Source organism: Scylla paramamosain, chromosome 16 (genome assembly GCF_035594125.1).
Source record: "Scylla paramamosain isolate STU-SP2022 chromosome 16, ASM3559412v1, whole genome shotgun sequence".
Classification (NCBI taxonomy): domain Eukaryota; kingdom Metazoa; phylum Arthropoda; class Malacostraca; order Decapoda; family Portunidae; genus Scylla; species Scylla paramamosain.
In genome coordinates this window covers 2,387,501-2,408,640 of record NC_087166.1, presented here as the reverse complement: position 1 = coordinate 2,408,640, position 21,140 = coordinate 2,387,501, and the positions used below count along the sequence as shown (strand labels likewise).

General features: G+C 42.0%; 1 protein-coding gene and 1 long non-coding RNA gene across 6 annotated transcripts in view; one reads left to right on the top strand and one right to left on the bottom strand.

The window, feature by feature from the left end:
* Positions 1–1,247: 1,247 nt before the first annotated feature.
* Positions 1,248–21,140, bottom strand: part of LOC135107889 (uncharacterized) — a 99,998-nt gene continuing 80,105 nt past the window's right edge. For 4 of the 5 annotated variants that reach the window (XR_010272035.1, XR_010272036.1, XM_064018254.1 and 1 more), the window contains exons 4-6: positions 10,749–10,928; positions 6,840–6,954; positions 1,248–1,416 (exon numbers count right to left, since the gene is read on the bottom strand). Coding sequence is in view for 3 of the 5 variants with exons in the window: in XM_064018254.1 (XP_063874324.1) it covers positions 10,819–10,928 (110 nt within the window). In the remaining 2 variants the exon portion in view is untranslated. Of the gene's footprint in view, positions 1,417–5,310; positions 5,667–6,839; positions 6,955–10,748; positions 10,929–21,140 lie in introns of those variants that run through there. The other variant, XM_064018253.1, reaches the window with a different exon arrangement.
* LOC135107890 (uncharacterized) lies at positions 5,345–6,448 on the top strand. The gene is made up of 2 exons (XR_010272037.1): positions 5,345–5,468; positions 5,730–6,448. It is a non-coding gene; the product is annotated as an uncharacterized LOC135107890 (long non-coding RNA).

The window sequence follows — 21,140 nt, the reverse complement described above, 5'->3', positions numbered from 1 at the left end:
AATACTCTAAGTAATTAGTTTCTGTCCCTGCGTTCTGTCAATAACTATACAAGTAACTGAATAGCCTGGAACATTTTTTTTTATGACTATGATAGACAACTAACGTGTTGTCTATCAACTAACACACACACACACACACACACGATTATTTTGTGATGGAGAGCAAAAATATCAAAATCACTAATTATTAATAGTTTTGATCATAATAAATAAATAAATAAAAAGCATTTCTTACATTTAGAAATTCAAGAAAAATAAAGGTTATGCTTTTCTCTCCTGGAGAAATTGCCTCTCGCCAATATTTGTCGTCAGTGCTGCAGGAAAAGTCTAAGATTTCCCTACGGCCTGGAGTGCCGAGCTGGTGGGAGAGTGGGGAGGGGAGTCCTCAGGTGTTAAGGGGTTGAGAGAGAGGAATGAAGGAACGCTGTTTTGTAATCTTCTAAATAGTCTAGAATGGGGACATTAATAAATATGTATTATTTGATGAGTAAATAGTGGATGAAGATTTATCCAGAATCAAGTAGCCAAACATGCACAACTTTTCTCTTAGAAGGTTGATTTATGGCCCGATAAGAGTACTAATGGCTGGGTACGAGTGGTGTTTAGCTTCGTATTAGTTAGCGTCCCTTGGGAGAACCCAGGTGTGCTGAGAGTAGCAGGTAGGGATGTAGCCTGCGGTGGGTAGGTGGCTGTCGGGTGGAAGATAGGGCCGCCCTTGCTGTCAGCCAGTGCTCGGCATAGTAAGTGTTGATCTCATCACCTTACATCTATACATATACAGCCAAGGCGGGAGAGAGAATTGTGAAACCCTTGAACAGGACAAAGTTAACTGCTCGCATTTTTTTATTTTTTTTTAGATTTCAGTATCCTAATTCTCGCCTTGTTTCCGTGTGGAGTCACTTTGATGTCATTATCAAATCGTTTCAAGTCAAAAAAATTCCTAGGTTATCAATAACAATTTAAGAAAAAAGAGTAACAAGTTATGAAGATCAATTATAATAAAAAGAAAAAAAACGCAAATGCATGTGTGTGTGTGTGTGTATGTGTGCGTGTGCGTGCAGACTGCAGAGACTGTGGAAACGGAAGTGTGTTTGTACCATTACAGACAGAGAGGCCAAGAAAGCAAATTTACAGCAGAAAGTAAATAATTATTTATGAGGTAAGTACTTTTTGTTCCTTAAAAAAAAAAAAAAACTATTTGAATACCTAAATTAGGGGGAAAAAATAAGGTTATATATAGAAATATAAATGTTTAAAAATGATACTTTATTTTCACTATCTATTGCCATAAATATTTATAATACGAGTATCATCGTAACTTTGCCGACAACAGCGTATCTTATTTCAATGACAGGCTTCTTTGGTTGAACGTTTCCTCAATGCTCCATGTGTGTATATCGTCAAACAACTCGACTTCTGAAAAATGAAAGATAAAACACACTATTAGATATCTTTCAGCACTAAGCAGAGAGAGAGAGAGAGAGAGAGAGAGAGAGAGAGAGAGAGAGAGAGAGAGAGAGAGAGAGAGAATGGAGGAGGGGACAGGCTGACAGATGTACAGGCAGACATAGAGAGAGGCAGAGATAGAGATACACAGACAGACATTCAGAGAAGCAGACAGACAGACAGACAGAAGCAGACAGACAGACAGACAGAAGCAGACAAATATACAGCAGACAAACACAGGCAGACAACAGTCAGCTTGATGAGGGACTGTGGTGTGTTACTGTGGTAAGTTATACATACTGTGGGGAACATGCTGTGGGTGCTGTGTGGCTGTGGAGAGAGAGAGAGAGAGAGAGAGAGAGAGAGAGAGAGAGAGAGAGAGAGAGAGAGAGAGAGAGAGAGAGAGAGAGAGAGAGAGAGAGAGAGAGAGAGAGAACTGACTGACTGTGGTGTGTTACTACGGTGTGGGTACTTTGATGTGTGTGTCTGTACCTGTGGTGCGGTGGGAGTATTGGTGTGTCTTTCCGTCTGTCTCACACACCACACCACACCACAGCCTCACAGGATCCACAGTATGTCACCCACAGTGTGTATTATCCGCCACAGTAGGACACCACTGTCTCCTATGAACCAAATCTCTAATTCCTTACCTTTTTCACTCCTTCGCTTTCATCCTTCTCTCCTTCCCTCACACTCCTTCCCTCTCATTCTCTTAACTCCTTTCTTCATTCTGTCCCTCTTCCACCTTTTTTTTTCTTTCCTACTTCCTCCTTCTCTCCCTTCTTGACAAACTTCCTCTCATCTTCTCTTTTCCCTCCTCACTCCCGTTTTCTACATTCCTCACGTCCCCCGCTCCCTCTCCCTTTTTTTTCGCCACTTCCTTTTCTTCTTTTATTCTCCCCTTCCTCTCTTCCTCACTCCCCTCCTTCCGTCTTCCTTTCGATCTCCCTCCTCCCTTTACCTCTTCACTCTACCTCTCACTCTCCTTTTTCTCTTCTTCCCTCTCCCTCCTTTCTCTTCTAACCCTCTCTTCATCTCACTGACTCACCTTCACCCTCTCCCTTTTCTTCTGTCCTCCCTTACCCTCCCACTCTTCCTCCTATTTCCTCCCTCCCTCCGTCTCCCGTTTCTTTTCTTCATCCTTCCCTCCCTTTCTTTCCCTGTGTTCTTCCTTCTCGTTCCTTCTCCATCCTCATTTCTTCCTTCCCTCGTTTTTCCTCCCCTCCCAATCCCCTTCTCTCTTTTCCTTCCTTCCATTCCCTCCTTTCTTCATTTTCCCTCTCCTTTCCTTCACCTTCTCCTTTCTCCCTCCCTTTTTCCCTCTATTTCCTCTCACCCCCTTTCCCCCTCTTCCTCTCTTTCCGTCCCCCTCCCCCTTTTCTCCTTCCAGATCCCCTTCTTCCTCTTTTTCCTTCCCCCTCCTCCTCTTTCTTTTCCTCCCCATTCTCCTCTCCCTCTCCCCTGCTCTTCCCCCCCCCCTCTCTCTCTCCCCGTCCTTTTTCCCTCCCCTTCCCTTTTTTTCCCTCCCTCCCCCCTCTTTCCCTTTTTTCCCCTCCCTCCCCCCTCCCCTTTCCCTTCTTCCCCCTCCCCCCTCCCCTTTCCCTTCTTCCCCCTCCTCTTTCTCACCTCCCCCTCCCTTCCCCCTCCTCTTTCTCTCCCTCCCTCCCCTCCCCCTCCTTTCTCTCCCTCTCCCTCCCCTCCCCCTCCTCTCTCTCTCCCTCTCCTGCCCCTCCTCTTTCGCTCCCTCCCTCCCCCTCATCTTTCTCTCTCTCCCCCTCCCCCTCTTGTTTCCCTCTCCTCTCCTCCCCCCTCTTCTTTTCCTCCCTCCCTCTTATCCCTCCTTTCTCTCCCCTCCTCTCTCTCCTCCCCTACCCCTCCTCTATCACCCTCTCCCTCCCCTCCCCCTCCTCTTTCTCACCCTCTCCCTCTCCCTCTTTCTCTCTTCTCCCTCCCCCTCCCAATCATCTTTCTCTCTCTCCCTTCCCCTCCCCATCATCTCTCTCTCTCTCTCTCTCTCTCTCTCTCTCTCTCTCTCTCTCTCTCTCTCTCTCTCTCCAAACCATTACATCACACCCAAGATCCACAGTTTATTTACTTACCAATCACAAGCTAGAGTCTTACACCACACAACAACTGTCTTTCTGTCAGTCTCTGTCACAACACCACACATCACACCACACTAGATACCCACACCATGTCTCCTACAGTACGTTTAGTTACCAGTCACATATCACACAACTGTCCAACTGTCTATCTGTCTGTGTGTCTGTTTCTATCTTACTACCATATCAGGCCTAACACTCTCCCTAACAACAGACTTGCCTATCTGTGTCTGTCTCTCATTTTCTTCGCTATTTCTGTCTGCTTCTTTTGCTACACATTACAAAAAAGATTCATAAAATACTTTCCTCACTTCGTTTTTTCTTGCTAGTCTTACACTTGTCACCCACCACAATGATATCTCTGTCTGTCTGTCACTCTTCTAGTCTACTTTCCCCTCCACCGTTCTCTCAACTCCCTTCTCCTTATTTATTTATTTATTTATTTATTTATTTATTTATACTTTCTCCACTTTTTTTTCTTGCTAGTCTTACTTACACTAGTCACCCACCACAACGATATCTGTCTGTCTGTCACTCTTCTAGTCTACTTTCCCCTCCACCGTCCTCGAAACTCCCTTCTTATTTATTTATTTATTTATTTTTAGGAGGGGCACCGATCAAGGGCAACAAAAATCCAATGAAAAAAAAAAAAAGTTCACTGAGATGCCGGTCCCCGAAAAGAGTCCAAAGCGAGTCAAAAACTGAAGGATAAAGTCTTGAAAGCTCCCTCTTGATAATAAAAAACTGAGGGATAAGTGTCTTGAAAGCTCCCTCTTGAAAAAACTTAAGTCATAGGAAGGTGGAAAGCAGCATGCAAGGAGTTCCAGGGAGTTTGACCCCTCCCTCCCTCCCCTCTCTAACAGTCCCCATTACCTCCATAGCAAAGACTTATAGTGTAATCCCCATAGAATGTTTACTTACAACAGTTACACACAATAGTACCTCTACAATAACACCTACATTTCATTACACTAAGTTCTGTCTATCTGCATGTCTCTGTTACTTCGGTATGATTATGATTCATTAGTATACCTCTTCTCTCCCTCCTCTTTATATTCTTTTATACCCCTATCTATTTTTTTATTCTCTCAGGGAGCGTTATGTGGTGTCGAGTTAGTGTAGCGTGGTGCAGTGTGATGTGGTGAGATGATATAAGAGAAGTGTATATAGATTTATGATTTGTGATACTGATGTGTGATTGTGATAACTAAAACGTGTGGGTGGGGCTGTGTGTGTTGTACTTTGCATCGTGTGTGTGTCAGACAGAAGACAAGAGAGAGAGAGAGAGACAGGACCCACAGAATATAAGTCCCGTACAATATACTCTACTCGCCACAGTCACCCACCCCACACAACGTTCCTATTTGTCTCACCATTCCACATATCCTACTCCCGCCTTATGTTTGTTTACCCATTTCCCGTCTTTGTATCTTTACATTTCCGTTCCAAATGCCTAAAGTATCTTTCAGCCTATGTTTTTTTCCCTTCTGCCTTTTTTTTTTAATCTTAATTGTATTTCAAGATTGTCATTACTCCCGTTTTTATTATTATCTTTATTTTCTGCTCTTTAACCTTATTTCTTATCGTCTCCACTATCTATTTATCCTATTTTATGTTTTTGTACATTTTCTTATCCTATTATCTGTCCTATTTCTCCCTTCACTTTGATTTCCCGTTTTCTTATTTTCCCTTTCTCTGTTCACCTGCCAAATAAATTCTATTAATTATGCATATCATTACTCACTATAATAATTCTCTTACGGTATTTTCTCCTTTAATGATAATGGCTACAGCTTCCACAGGAGTGATGGAGAAAAAAAAAGTTACTGAACATATCGGGGCGGCTATCGGCACCTCTCTTACCATCCTGCATCGACTCACTCTATGAACAAAGCCAAGAATCCCTTTGCAGCTCTAAAGGTAAGTGCTCCCGGTCCTTACTTTACCAGTGCCATAAATCTATATAAACGAACAAACAATTTTATAAAAACTGGCACTATTACACACTGGTCCCTGCACTACACAAGCCTGCACACGTCCAGCAATACGGACACTGATTCAACACAGTTCTTGTTCCTCTTTCCCACAATCGGCCAGCGACGCATCTCGAGACACTTCCTGCGAATATCAAAATATATATGAACACATGAATCACGCACAAAAAAGGAGGCTGTATTTCAGATTTTGAGGCGGGAGAGGGCAAGTCGGTGCACACGGGAGGGGTGAGCGACGGTAAGGTGGTGGTCTGGCGGCGGAGGAGGCCAGCCGCCGGCCTCGCCCTGACCCGACCCTCGGAACCCACAAGATTTACGACATCGCGGACTTGGCAGGAGAGAGAGCGAGAAGCTAAAACTCTCCAGGAACCCTCCGTGTGGTCCTCGCAGTGACTCAGAAGTAGGCCACTCAGTGATTTTTAAGTGTTTGGTGAATCCACGAAAAAAGTCTCGTCTCGTCTTTGCTGGTGCACAACAACAACAGTGGACACTGAACGCTACCGGTGTCAGTCTGAGCAAAGACTTCCATCGCCGCGCTGCGCCGGTGAAAAGCTGAAAAGTCTTATTATACTTTGTGTTCGCTTCGAGATAGAATTCTTGGCATTCAGGTCTCAAAAAAGAAAAATGAAATAAAGATGCCAGGTGTTTGTAAATAATCAGATTTACGAGGCTAAGTGAAGTCTAGGCTGTGACAGCGTGCCCAGGAGAGGTGCCGCGGCTCCCGCCACCGCTCGCAAGCCCACGGAGTGTCGGAGGTCCGACATCATCTTTCTTTTGACGATATCGGCAGTGTTTTCTCGAGTGATCTTAAGAAAACAGTAGCAGTAATACTTAACACTTTCTCACTCCAATGGAAGTGTTGCGTTCAATTAAAACCAATAATATTACGAAACCCTAGTACGAAAACCAGGCACAATCAATTTATAAAAAAAGAATAAAGAAATACACATATCAAGCTGAAATTGGCCAACAAGGCTAAGCAAAATATAAAACATGAAACTACAAGACTAACAGATGTTACTGACAATGAAAAATAGCTAATTATATATATATAATATATATATATATATATATATATATATATATATATATATATATATATATATATATATATATATATATATATATATATATATATATATATATATATATATTAGAGATTTCTTTTCATTATCAATAACGTCTTCTAGCGTAATAGTTTTGGCCCCGACAACCTCAAAAAAAAAAAATAAATAATAATAATAAGGTATGTTTTATGACGCAATTTCACTTCAACCTAAAACACAAAGACGTGCACCATGAACGTATGTAGGAGGTAAGTAGACGTAGAGCTACATTTGGTTCACACGACTGCTGCGGGAATCAGTGAATGGCTGCTTCGGAGACCAGAAGGTTGAAAAGAAACCAGCATTCTGAAAAAGACGGTTTAGGTTAGTTATTGTGTATAATCTAATGGATGATTGTATGTATTAATTAATTATTAAAAAAAAAAAAAGACCAAAGTTTTTATCTTTCAATACTACTGGGCCGCATGTCTCCACCGCGGCCACATTTCTCCCCGCGTCGCCGCAGGTACGCAGGCAGCTATTCCTTCCCCTGGATAGCCTGACGCGATCCCGTCTTTTATGAGACAAATTCCTGATTCAGTACAATATAATTCAAACAACTCAGGGAATTACAAAATAGATTTGAAAACATTCAACATATGGACATAGCTTCAACAATTATGAAGAAGTTTCTAACTTTTCACACACAAAAATATTTCATGGACTGTTAAGAAATACCATGCATATAGTAACTTGTTAATATAATAAATCACAATTAAGGGACAAAGCAAAAAATCAGAAAAAAAAAAAAAACTTTTGCTCATGGTATCCCGCCGCCCACACCTCTCCTCTCCCGCCACCTCCGCCACCACCACCACCACCACCACATACAAACGTGTTCCCGCCGCCGCCGCCGCCGCCGCCGCCGCCGCTTCAATCACACCTAGTAACGTCAACTATACGTACAATATTGTGAAAATTACTGAGATGAAAGATGAAAATTGAGAACAACAAATTATACTCTAACAAGAAAAAAAAAATCAATATTTAGCTAAGGTAAATTTTTCATCAGTGTCTGTGTATGTGTGTGTGTGTTTGCATATATATATATATATATATATATATATATATATATATATATTATATATATATATATATATATATATATATATAATATATATATATATATATATATATATATATATATTATATATATATATATATATATATTTTGTGTGTGTGTGTGTGTGTGTGTGTGTGTGTGTGTGTGTGACAGTGAGTATACTAAAAGGATATTCCAACGCAGTTTTTGTTTACAATATGCCTACAGAGTAGCATTAGCATCTTTTTAATGATCTTTTCATTTTATTTATTTTTAAATTTATCTTTTTTTTCCTTACATTTTACGTCCGTGTCCCCGTTATATGTGAATTCTAGGACAAGTCCTCCTTTCGGAGAACTCTTAAGTCACCATTTTGGGAAAATAAAAAAAAGAATCTTAATTTACTTACATCACAGTATACAAGGTCACCTTCACCACCAGGTGACAAGATGAGAAGCAAATATTATTCTTTTGTCATTTGGCGAATTTTTTTTATTGATTTTCACATTCAGAGTGATTTTTATATCAAATATACCTCATTCTCTCTCTCTCTCTCTCACTCTCTCTCTCCTCCTCTCTCTCCGTCACTCTCTCTCTCTCTCTCTCTCTCCTCTCTCTCTCTCTCTCTCTCACTCTCTCTCTCTCTCTCTCTCTCTTAACAAATATTGAAATGCAGAAGAAAACGGTTTCACTGCATTCACACTACGGACAATTTTCCGTATTCCTTAAACATAGACCAAAATGGCATAGTAGTTTCGAATTTTTGTACTTTAATATGAATGATTAATTTTATTCAATCTATGAATACCTTTTGCGAATATTCGCTGTTGTAATGAGAAAATATCTAGAATCACTAACATTCTCTGCGGACCTCTGCCACCTCAGTACCCGCACATTGAAAACAACTTGATTGCAAATTCCAGCCATATTATGATATTGGAAACCAGTCTTGGCGTTCCTGGTTTTGTGACGCTGTACCCACAACGTCCTTCAACCTTTAGTCACAAATACTTTTTTACTATTCCAAGATGAGCAACGTATCAGACTGGTCACTGTAGCATTACTGTCGCCACCGATACCACAATCTTCACAACCACCATCACCACCACTGACAGTGCCACGTGCGTTTTAGCAACAAAACAGATGAGTCCTGTCACTTTGGTCATAAAGAATCACAACAACAGAGACTAATATAAAAACAGTTCCGTTTTGTCACATGAACATCTTGCAAAGGTCTGAGGTCCACTTTCTCATGTGTCAAGATGAGCGATAAATACAACCACGTGAATAATCTAAATTTGCTTTTCCGCAAAGGACACTCGCGACTTTAAGAGTTTGCAGAAAGCATACAAAAATATACGGAACCGAAATTTGTATATATGCATAATTAAAACCATCTCAAATTATCATCACATTCTCACAAAGACTTCATGACAAAAAGTTTCCAAAAGTTATATGTACAAAAAGTCACCAGATAATCTTCCGATCAACGCCTTCGGGAGAGCCAGGAGCGGACTCAAGAGCGCGGCACACAGACACCTCCATCCCGTCCCGCCACTGCCTCTCTATGCTCACAAGGCCCCGCCGACACATTCCCCAGAAACAGCCGGGCTATTTCTGTCAAGTAGAGTCATAAAGATCGCACCCAAATGATCGTCAACAGTCAATGAGATATTTTAGAGGCCATTCCGGGGAGGGGGTTATGTGTCGGATGGCCTTGACCGTGAAAACGCTTTACGAGCCATCATGTAAAGTTTATGGTCGCTCGTCATGGCTGTTCTTAGTGGGTTATGGCCACGGGTTAAAGGGAGTGAGAGTGAGAGAGAGTGAGGGAGAGAGAGAGAGAGGAGATATAGAAGGGGGGAGAGAGGAGATATCTGCCACTTTTGTCAGCGCCTTCCTGGGTGCTCTACCTGTTGCGAAACTTTGAGCTGAGAAGAGACATGGGAACAGCTGTGGTTGTCAGTAAACACACACACACACACACACACACACACACACACACACACACACACACACACACACACACACACACACACACACACACACACACACACACACACAGTTTACGAACCCATAACTCCGGACGAGGGTTTAACCGGAAATTTATGAGATTCAGACATGGCAGTGGTAATCGGCAGGTCCAGCCGCACTCAGGCCCATGCCGAGTGAACTTAAACCCGCGGCTCACTGGTGGAGGAGGTGGCGTAGTGATTTGCCTCGTGAAGATCTACGGTAATGAAATGACCCGCTAGTGAGCAAATTAAATCAATTTCGCTAATAAAGTTGGGGCAAGACGTGGCGAATGTCTCCAGAAAGGTAGTGGTTCTTAGTGGCGTGTTAATTGTGACGTGGTGGGGATCATTGGATTTATCAGCCTGGCCTCTAGTGGTGTGATCAAATGATACTGTAACCTGGTGTAAAGGTGGTGTTGGAGATGGACGTGATGGTGATAACTATGATAATATCCTATGGTGATCATTAAACAAACGACATAAAGTTCCATTGATAAACAAATCCAACAATTAATTAATTTAATTAATTTATAGTCCCATTTCAATTAAACAATTAATGAAAAAATGGGCTGAGATTAAAAAAAAATAATTACACGTCTCACTTCCTTGATTAGTAACTTCAACAAAACTGAGGGAGCTACGGATGACGGGAGAAGTGAGAGGGGGAGGGAGGGAGAGATGTTGAAATGAAGGATTGGAGGTGTCTGGATGCTCCTCGTTCAGTCATGCCTCCCTGAACACTGAATCCCTCCGTCTCACTGTAACTCACTATTCTAACTCTTCCAATTCACAAATATCGGAGGGCAAGGAAGTTACCAGCCTATTGTTTCTAACTAATTGAAAATAATCCACCTCGTATTTCAAGTTGGCTGACAGTTCAAGGCTATGCTAGGTTAAGATGGGTTACTTAGACTAATATAACATAACTTTAAACAGTGGCTGGTCTCGATCCGTAAATTAACAATATCTTTACCCGTGCTTATTCTGTATGTTCTCACCCGTATGTTCTCACCTGTCTTTACCTGTGCCTATTCTGTCCTTACCTGTTCTTGTCGAAGGCAGAAAACAAGACCTTCAAAAGCGTCCCGCAGCGTTATGACCTCCGTTGCCCTTCTAAATCTCAAAGCTAAGGAGAACTTGAGCCAAAAACAAAGTTCCATGCTTGACCTTGGCGGGTGTCCAGTAGCCGCAATGCGTCGCTGTGCATGTCACTTCTCGGCTATCTGTAAAGAACTGATGATTATTAGAAATGCAGCCGCCGCCAAAGCTACCTGGAAACTTGTAGCTTAAAATTTATTCCAACTTAAGTCTTTGTAAATGTTCACCCGCATTAGTCATTCTTAAAACGTATTTAGCATGAAAAATACGGTTTAATTACAGTCTTAAATTACAAGGGCGCTTTTTTGTGACGAATGATGAGTACATGTTAATGCGAGATACTAGTTTAGTGGACTTAAAACTGATCGATCACCTGCCATTTATTTCAGTTAGCAGTCATTACCAGCAGGTGCTGCACGGGAAAACACAGATGTCACCCGGCCGTCACTGCCCGCGCGGAAATATTGACTCACGACTGAATTTTTCTTTCTGCCATTCAGTCTCTGCTTAAATTTATGACAGCAGAGGAGGAGGAGGAGGAGGAGGAGGAGGAGGAGGAGGAGGAGGAGGAGGAGGAGGAGGAGGATTGAAAGCAAAAGGTGAAGGAATATGAAAAAAGCGGAGAAACAAAGTACGCGTAAAAAGACAACAGAGGAAAACAACGAGCGGTGGTTTACCCGCCATGAACACTTCTTGACCACCCGCTGACGAAATAAACCAAGGCAAGAACAACACACCTTTCATTTGGTGTGTGTGTGTATATATATATATATATATATATATATATATATATATATATATATATATATATATATATATATATATATATATATATATATATATATATATATATATATATATATGCTGAAGAATTACAGCCATTCTCAAGGTGAGCGAGAGGAAGACGGAAGGGTGCGGAGACAAGTTCCATTTTCCCGCCATTATCTCTCAACAATAAAGTGAATTCCGGCATCCCAGGAGAGCAGGTGGCCGGCACTGGCAGGGCGGAGGTCTGGCAGGAACGAAATAAAATAAAGGAACGCTGGAGAAAGAGTGAGTAGGGGAGAGAAATGCGGAGGTCGGGTAGGGGGAGGAGCCGCTGAGAGACGGAAGAGGGGGGTATATGCTATGAAATATAAGCCTTATCGCTACCCAGTCTTGCGTTCGACGGTTCAAAATGGCGACGTATTATTGAAATTTTCTCGCTGGAAAAATATCCTGACAACCTGATATTTCAAGCGGGCTCTTATTGAAAGGAAACGTCGGGAATTACGAAAATATTTTCCCTTGGTAAAGAATCGCGCGAATTATTTACTGACAGCCTGACGGTCTTCCGCCACTTACACTTTCTTTCTGATAACTTTCATTTTCTTTGTTCATGGGGGAGTTAAGAGGGGGGAGGGGCAATGACGAAGGGAGAGACGACGGGATAACTACCAGCTACTGTTCATGAGCCTTGTGCTACCACGTGATCTGAGCCACGTCAGAAACCACCTACGTAACCACCACCACTTCCAGGAAACACTTGATGACAATTCCTCTGTCCTGCCCGCTGAATGAACGCAGAGGGACGGGGCGAGTGAGGGAGGAGAGAGGGAAAGACGGCCCTTACACACACACTGGATTGATTCTCGAGTTGAAAATTGATTCAGAGTTGAGTAGAGAAACGTCAAGGCGTGAAAAATTATGATGATACTCTTTTTATCTGAGCCTCTCGTCTCTAGAAGTGAAGAGTGAGAGGGTCGAAATGTTGGATCTGAGGATGTCCCTGACCAGAAAAAATGGACATGATTTAACGACGTGTCATTCTTATTGACTGACATTTATAAGTTCAGCTTCTTGTAGAGGTGGTCTTAAAAGCCTCAGAGGAGATGGGGAAAGAGTAGGGGAGACTTGAATGGAGGAGGAGGAGGTAGGGAAGGATGAGGGAGAAGAGTAGGAAGGAGGGAGGGAGGAAGGGGATCAAGGATGGAAGGAGAGGTAGGGGGAGGAAGGAGGGAAAGTGGGTGAGAGGTGCCAGACGGTTGAAGTAGATGGTAGAAAAACGGTAGAAAGGAAGGAAGGAAGAGAAAATGGGTTGGAGGAGGAGGAGGAGGAGGAGGAGGAGGAGGAGGAGGAGGAGGAGGAGGAGGAGGATGGATAGGTGGATGGACGGATAGAGAAAATACGAAAAATAAAAATGAGGAAAAAGGGAAGAGGGCGGGGTAGAGTCTGTAGGAAGATGAGATGAGTGCTCGAGGGATCCTAGGCTCTTGTGCGTGGCTGAGAGGAGGAGGAGGAGGAGGAGGAGGAGGAGAAAAAGAAAGGAGTGTAGGGAGGAATTTAAACAATACGAAAGACGGAGACCATAATGAAGTCAGGGAGTTGAGAAGAAAGACGTGAGGGAAAGAATTCAAATCATGCAGATGAAGAGATGGCGAGGAATTTTTCATATGAAGGAAAAAATAAAAGCTTCAAATTTACATAATAGAAAAAAAATGTACATAATAATCAGAATGGCATTTTTGGGTTACCGAATATGAAAAAAACAGTAAAAGCAAGATAAAAAGAGAGAAAAAAAAAGAGATGTGATAGAAAGATAACGAAGGGGAAACCTGACAAAGGAAACTTTCGGGACTCAAAGTCAAGGAGGACTGATGGGGAACATGGAGGAGAAGAGGAGTGGAGGAGGAAGAGGAGGAGGAGGAGGAGGAGGAGGAGGAGGAGGAGGAGGAGGAGGAGGAGGAGGAGGGGTTAGGAAGGAAGGAAGGAAGGAAGGAGGATGGAGGCCCACTAATAGCCTTCCGTAAGAGTGATATTTGAGAACTGTAAACATCCCCTCGGTGGGTGTGGCCATTAGTTGGTCTTAAAAGGATCTCAATCGTTCTTGCCGGCAACTGTCTTGTGGCTTCTTGCTCCGAGGTGAGGCATCGCTCTTGATAACGAGCCCACGTTAATATCTCCGCTGCCGGGGCAGGAGGGGGCCAAGGAGAGATATTTCGCCGGTAGCCGTGGAGAAATATATAACTAATGCCGTCATTGTTCCCACGCTTCGGTAATTGATTCGTTGCCAGGAGAAGAACACACAACCGATGTATCCTCCTTTACGAAAACACAAAAAAACGCAGAGAAGACACTAAAAGGAAGAAAATGGCACAAACTGTAATAAACACAAAGTAGAGGTGTCATAGAGGTGTGCTTCACTGAATAATATCGACTGCCTGTATCTCGTGGGTAAAACAAGACTTCATACGATCAGCCTCCTTCAGTTACTAAGGTCGTCAGTCCTTCAGTGAAAATATTAATGAAACTTTCACAACTCACTCTTTCGAAAATCAGTTGAGTTATTATAAGTTGCAATTTCTTTCTCGTTTTCACTAGTTATTTTATCTCCTCTTCTCTGTACCTATATGAAGGCTCACACACTCTTATATTAGTATAAAGTCTGAGTGAGTGGGAGGCTTCATACCTACAACCTATTTTTAATGTGGATTACAGAAATAAAAAAGTTGATTTGTCTCATCATTGTTCTCAATTTCTTATTATGGCGATATACTTTTCTTGCTGTTTTGTGTTGCAGTTACTCGTGGCTAGGCATATGAACTTCGTATCTGTCCACCTGTCATAGCGTAGTCCTCCGGCATGACATCTTCCATCTTATTATTGCAATATTCTACAGCTTTCTTCACTATTATCAGACTAGACAACGGTCTGCTTTTCTTATATTTTCAGATATACACTTTTTAGAATAAATTTACGATTGTTTTTTTTTTTTACTCAAGTTTTCACATAGAGGCTCCATAACATTTTCATCTAGTAGCAAGACAACCTAAACCTTTTGAGACTATGGCATACGGTAGACCCGTCAGTCAATGTTTCTTCGACTCATCGTTCAGAAGCGATTTTTTAAACAAAATAAATGGCTGCATCAATAAACCTTTTTTTATTATGCAAATTCCAATATTCCTATCAAATGTTCCTCCCTTCTTTCATATAGTTGTTGTATTTCCAACATACTTTTATTTCAGGATCAGTTATAGTGATCGGCCTTGTGGTCACCCAGAGGTCGTCTTTCTATTCATAGCGTGGGGCTCAAGGGGAAAGAAGAAACCTACCTCCCGAGTCAAGTGAGGAAATAGGAAAAGGAGTGGGACAGGTGGATGGGAATGGGAAGATAGCATAGCAGGAAGGAAAGAATACTGCACACGGGAAAAAGAGGATAAAAGGAAGCAGCAAATCTTTAAAAAAAATAATTGTTCGAAAGATATACATTATCATGTAGAAGGAAACAGATTAATATGAAATGTAATGCCAAAATCTGCAGAAACTACGAACTCAACTGATTTACTGCACAACAGTTGATCCTTCAGCATTGACTACGAAACCAGTAAAAATACATGAGAGAGAGAGAGAGAGAGAGAGAGAGAGAGAGAGAGAGAGAGAGAGAGAGAGAGAGAGAGAGAGAGAGAGAGAGAGAGAGAGAGAGAGAGAGAGAGAGAGAGAGAGAGAGAGACACGAGCTACAAGGGCAGCATCTCAATATAAGAAAGACAAGATGCAGGTTCATCTCGCCAAACTCATCGCTGGAGAAGAAAAATCTTGGAGGCGTTGTCTTAGGGGGAGCGGGGTGGGGGCGGGGGCGAGTGAGGGCGGCGCAGCTGAGTGTGTTTTGATGGCGATAAAAAAGTGATAGATAATGATGACTTCGAGTGAATGGTGAAATATCGGCACGTCACTGAAGACTTTGTGAGGAGGTACACGCGGGTGACGGATGGAGGAAAGAAAGGGAGGGAGGGAGAGACGGGAGAGGAAGGGAGAAATGGAGGAAGGGAAATAGAAAAAAAAAAAAAGGCAAGAAAGAAGTACACTCTGGAGTTGAAGAAAATGAACGACTCGAAGTATTTACACGGGATAAAATGGCTGTGTATGAAAGGACACAAATATTTTGGTTACGTATATCACTAAAAATTAAACGTTGATTAATCCCGGATAAAAAATCGTATGGTTGTCTATGTTTGTCTTGGTCAGAGAATCACAAATAACAAAAATAAAAACCCGTAATTCTTTGAGGCTGGCAGCTCCTACCTCCACTACACCTCGTCTTTCTACCTTCCTCAAGAAAATATAAATTTCATGACATACTATAACATTTAATACGTTTCCCTTATTTACAAGAAACAACACTGAATCTCGCTGCTATTGTCTGAAGGCCGGTGGGGATGATGGGGTTAAAAAATATATATATTTATCAATCCTCTGTGACGCCTCGCACCTCACGCTCTGGGGAACAAAGGGGCCAGACCTGCAGGATTCCGAGGCTTCAAAACTCGTGGCCAAACATTCATGAGCTGAGGATGAGTTACGAGTTCACAGGACTGTCATCCATTAGGGCTTTGTTGGTCCATTATCCCACAGGCGCCGCTCAGCCCCCACAGACCCGAGTTGCGGTTCTCTGTGGCTTGTGTTGCTCGATATCAAGGTAGAGGCGAGGCTGTACTAAGGTGAAGACGCGAATCTTGCTCAACATAAGTCTTCGTGAAACCTTCATGAAAGGCAAGTGTCGTCTGAGTGAGATGATTTACGTTCACTTTGAGTCACGATTCATGAAGGACTAGTGTGGGAGTCTGTCACTGTCCTACTTGAATATAACCTTGCACTAGATAATACACGGTACTTGTGCTTAAGGTCATACTTATAGAGGGAGAAAAGTAAGCCATTCCCAGAACCTTCATTTCCTCTAGTCACGAGAAACAGGCGTGGCAATAAGGAATGGTCGCGTGCTCCGTCACCACTACTAGACTCAAGGATTTTTTTTATATATGATTATACTGCATGATACACAGTGCAAGCGTTTAAGGTCATACTTATGGAGCGAGAAATAACCCTTTCCTAAACCTTTGCTTCCTGCAGTCACGGGGATCAACGCCCATGGTCTGCGTCCCAGTCACCACCACCGCCATCACCACCACCACCGTCGTCACCACCACCAGCCGGCGAGGAGTGACTAATACCATCCTTAGCTGTTAATTAACGATACACGAAAACTCATTAGGCAGGTGAATAAAAACCTAATCGAACACCGGACACAATACAAGCTGAAATCGCAGTCCATAATGATCAAACACACCTGTCTGGCCCGGAGGGAAAGGTGAGCCGGGCTGGATCCTGACATACATTTTCTCCACCTCGTGTTATCCAGAGTCCTCTATATTCTACCTTATCAGTGTTTGCATTACGTGTGCTATTCGAGCAATTTATTTTCTTTTTTGTGTTACATTTATTCGTCATTAGGGAATACTAGTGTTAAAAAAAAATTCACTAGTGCTATTTTCTTAAAACAGTATCTTTCTTCCTCCTATATATTGTAATTTCTCTTGCAATTTTCATTGTCATTTAGTTTTCGTAAGCTAATAGTCATGTATGCACTTCAGTTGTCATTGTACAGTTATAACATACTTGCTTTTCTTCATTACTAATTCACCTATTAACGGCTTATTCCTCACTTAGGTTCTCCTCACTTTATGCCTTATTCTTCCTCAACATACCACATACTGTTTCATAAACTACTCTGCCTTGCCCTCATTTTGTTCATTAATTTTCCCATTGCCAGTTTTCTGCCTTCTCACTTAATCTTTCACACCCATGGAACGCTTCCCAATCTTTTAATTATACACATTTGTTAACTGTGACTGTTGGCAGCCCTGTATGTCATTTTAGTTAACTTTTTATTCACGAAGATACGCAAACACTCAGCCAGATGTATGGCCGCGTGTGGCTGCTTATCTTCACAATAATGTATGCTTATTTACACAGATGAAATGCATCCAACTTCTCATTCTATGTACATCTATTTATTCCACAGCCTTGAAGCAACACTCAACTCCCTCCGCATCTGACGCACGCGAGGAAGAGTGAGGAGAGAAAGAAGGGAGGGGGACGGGGGAAGGGGAGCCTCACCCTCCGCTGCCGCACGTCTCCCCTTGAAGGAAGCGAGGGCATCCGGTTGAGGGGAAAGGAAGGGAAAAACATGGAGGGGGAATCAACTGAACGAAGAAAGAAAAGATCGTATGTGAAAAGATTTCGTTCATAAACCAAAAGGCTTCTTACTTTATTTTCTTAAACGTGGGATGCATAATAAATCACAACGTTTTAACAGTACGCGGCACGCATGAAGAAACACGTATGTAACAGTGCGCAAAAATGTGGCGTCCATTGCAACGTATTAATTGCTGTACGACCGGGCGGAATAAACAAAAATACACTCAAATGCAATTGCAATCTTGACAAAGGAGAAACAAGAGCTGAATAAAAATCCTGAAATAAAACAGCGGATAGAACAAAGGAGAGACGTAGGTAAACAGAGAGAGAGAACAAGGGCGGAAGGAGAGAAAAATGTGAATAAAAAGACACACTGAAATTGATATAGAGGGAGCGGAGGCAAAAAAAAGGAAAAAACGCTCCTCCCTCCCCTAGTGTGTCTACAAAGGAGAGGGAAGGAGGGAGGGAGGGAGGGAGGAAACAGAGTAGAGGAGAGGGATGGATGGAGGGAGAGAGGCAGAGAAGGGGAGGGAATGGCAGGATACAAATGAGTCACTGTGAGAGGAAGAACGAAGGGAAGTAGAAAACAGGAGGACGAGAGAGAGAGAGAGAGAGAGAGAGAGAGAGAGAGAGAGAGAGAGAGAGAGAGAGAGAGAGAGAGAGAGAGAGAGAGAGAGAGAGAGAGAGAGAGAGAGAGGCTTTAAAACTATATACAAACGCACGCTTACGAAAAAAATACAGAAAAATTTAAAAGATAAGAAAACATAAAAGCCAAAGAGTGTTACATCGACAAATAATCCAAATATGAAGTGAACTAAAGACACGACCCGGCTCAGACAAACCTCAAAAAAAAAATTTATATTCCCTCTGTAAATAAGTAAGGTGAAAAAGGTGACAAGAATTTCGTCGCGTGAGGCTGAAGGCAATCAGGCGGAAGAGGGAAGCGTGACCAAGCCGGGAATGGTAACGGGCCGCGCTGGGGAACATTCTCGCTGATGACGGCAAATTAATCCACACTCACCGCTCCTTTTAATGTTCTCTAATAGGAATCAGATTATGTTTGTATTGGAACCCTTTTCCGGGACAACACATCGCATTCCACGACTTGATTTTGTAATGGTCGTGACAGGGGCTTGTTTGGGTTTATATATTTTTTTTTTAGATTTTTATTTTTTATTTATTTTTATTTATTTATTTATTTATTCATTTTTTGTGGAGGATTGTAATAACATGCTGCAACTTTACTTCTTCTTCATCTTACAAGCTAAAGTGAAAATAAATTATAAAGTTACTCTAAGAAGAAATTGTTATTACAGTGGAATACATTATTATTTTGTATTATTTTGCAAGCTAATGTACTCTACAGTAGTAACAATTTTCTTCTTAGAGTAACATGGATTTATTTTCATAGGCGTGTAAATTTACCTCCGGCAATGACAAGACGTTGCTGATGAAATCTTGCCATGGAACTAGTCTTCTGATAAAGGAACAAATACTTTATCATAAACAATTTGTCTAATCTCTTGTAACTCCTGCTGCGTTACCTTTTCTTGCAATATCCGTCGGATTTTGTAAAACCATCTTCTGCAGACACTATTAATATCCCAGTACAAAATTATAACCTTTAAGTACCCCAATATTCTTTAAATGGAATAAATATATTAAAAAAAAAATAGTTCCCTTCAATATACATGCCTATACAACTTATCCGATACCATACATCCAATACTTCTCCATGACGTCTGTAGCTCTTCACAGGTATCGACCCACCACCTCGCAAAGCCTCGGGTAGCTGTGCCGTCCGCATCCCCACACAGATAAAACGCCTCCCGCCACCGCCACCTCACCAGTTACACAACTTGGGATAACACTGCCACTCTCCTTCGCCCCACCCAGCCCAAACCATCACGCCCTTCAACACAACCCAGTGACAGTGCCAGCCGTCCTGTCGCTCCATACAGTGCCAGGTAAGTATTCTACGTCTCCCCACAGAGCCTTTGGAAATATTCCCTTCCCACCCAGCTCACACATGGGATCTTCTTGCCCAGCCTGACCCAAACTCCTGCACAGCAAACACTCCCTCTGGCGACTAATCTCCGTGCAGAAGGTTGAAGGGGAAGAGTAATTCCCCTCTAAGCTCTATGTAAGGGATTATTGGAGGGAAGGAAGGGAGAGAGAGAGAGAGAGAGAGAGAGAGAGAGAGAGAGAGAGAGAGAGAGAGAGAGAGAGAGAGAGAGAGAGAGAGAGAGAGAGAGAGAGAGAGAGAGAGAGAGAGAGGGACGAATGGAGGGAAAAGGAGAAATCTGATAAAGACACGGTAAGAGGGGGCGATGGATGGGGAGTAGAAAGGGAAGGAAGGGGAAAGGAGGGAGAAGGAAGGGGGTGGCGGGAAAATACAGAGACAGATGGTCAAAAGAGGGGATAGTGGGAGGGGAGATGGGGAGGGGAGAGATCTGAGAAAGGAGGAAATGGATTATCGGGAAATGGAAAAAGGGTGAGGGGAAGAGAGGAAGGAGGATTACGACAAGGGAGAAGGATGGAGAGGATCTGAGGAGGAAAAGATGGCGAGAATATGAAGAGAAAGAAAATAAGGAAAAGGTGAGAATGAATAATAATAGGTGAGGAAAGTACGCAAAAAAAAAAAAACAAGACAGGAAACAAACTAGCATTATACGTAAGACACGGAAATTTCAACCTTTAAACTTAATGAACGTTTAAAAAAAAAATATATATAAGAAAACCAGCGCAACATTATTTGATTAACAACCAGCAAATTTAAAAAAAATCTTCATTACACTAGAACATAATGAAGCAAACAAAAGAAAAAAAAAACATGACCATATTCCTTTCTTAATCATCACATCTTCGCGGAAAATTTTGATAAATACCAGACGGCACCATTAAAAAATAAGGACCTTCATTAAACATTCATGAAGCTACAGATTAAACCCTCCGCGCCATTTTCTCTTCCTCAACGGGAGAGAAGAAGAGAAAGAAAGAGATGACGACCAACCTCCCTCATGCCATGCAAATGCACTCTCACCCTCCTCCCTCGTCTTATCAATATGGAAATGCCTTGGTGACGCGAAGGAAGCCAGGGAGAGGAGGATGGAGGAGAAGAAAAGAAAAGGTGGAGGGAAACAGCATAAGGATAGCAGGAGGAACACACGAGAATGAAATATATATATATATATATATATATATATATATATATATATATATATATATATATATATATATATATATATATATATATATATATATATATATATATATATATAAAAGAACGAAGGAGGAAAAGGAAAATAAGAGGACAAGAAG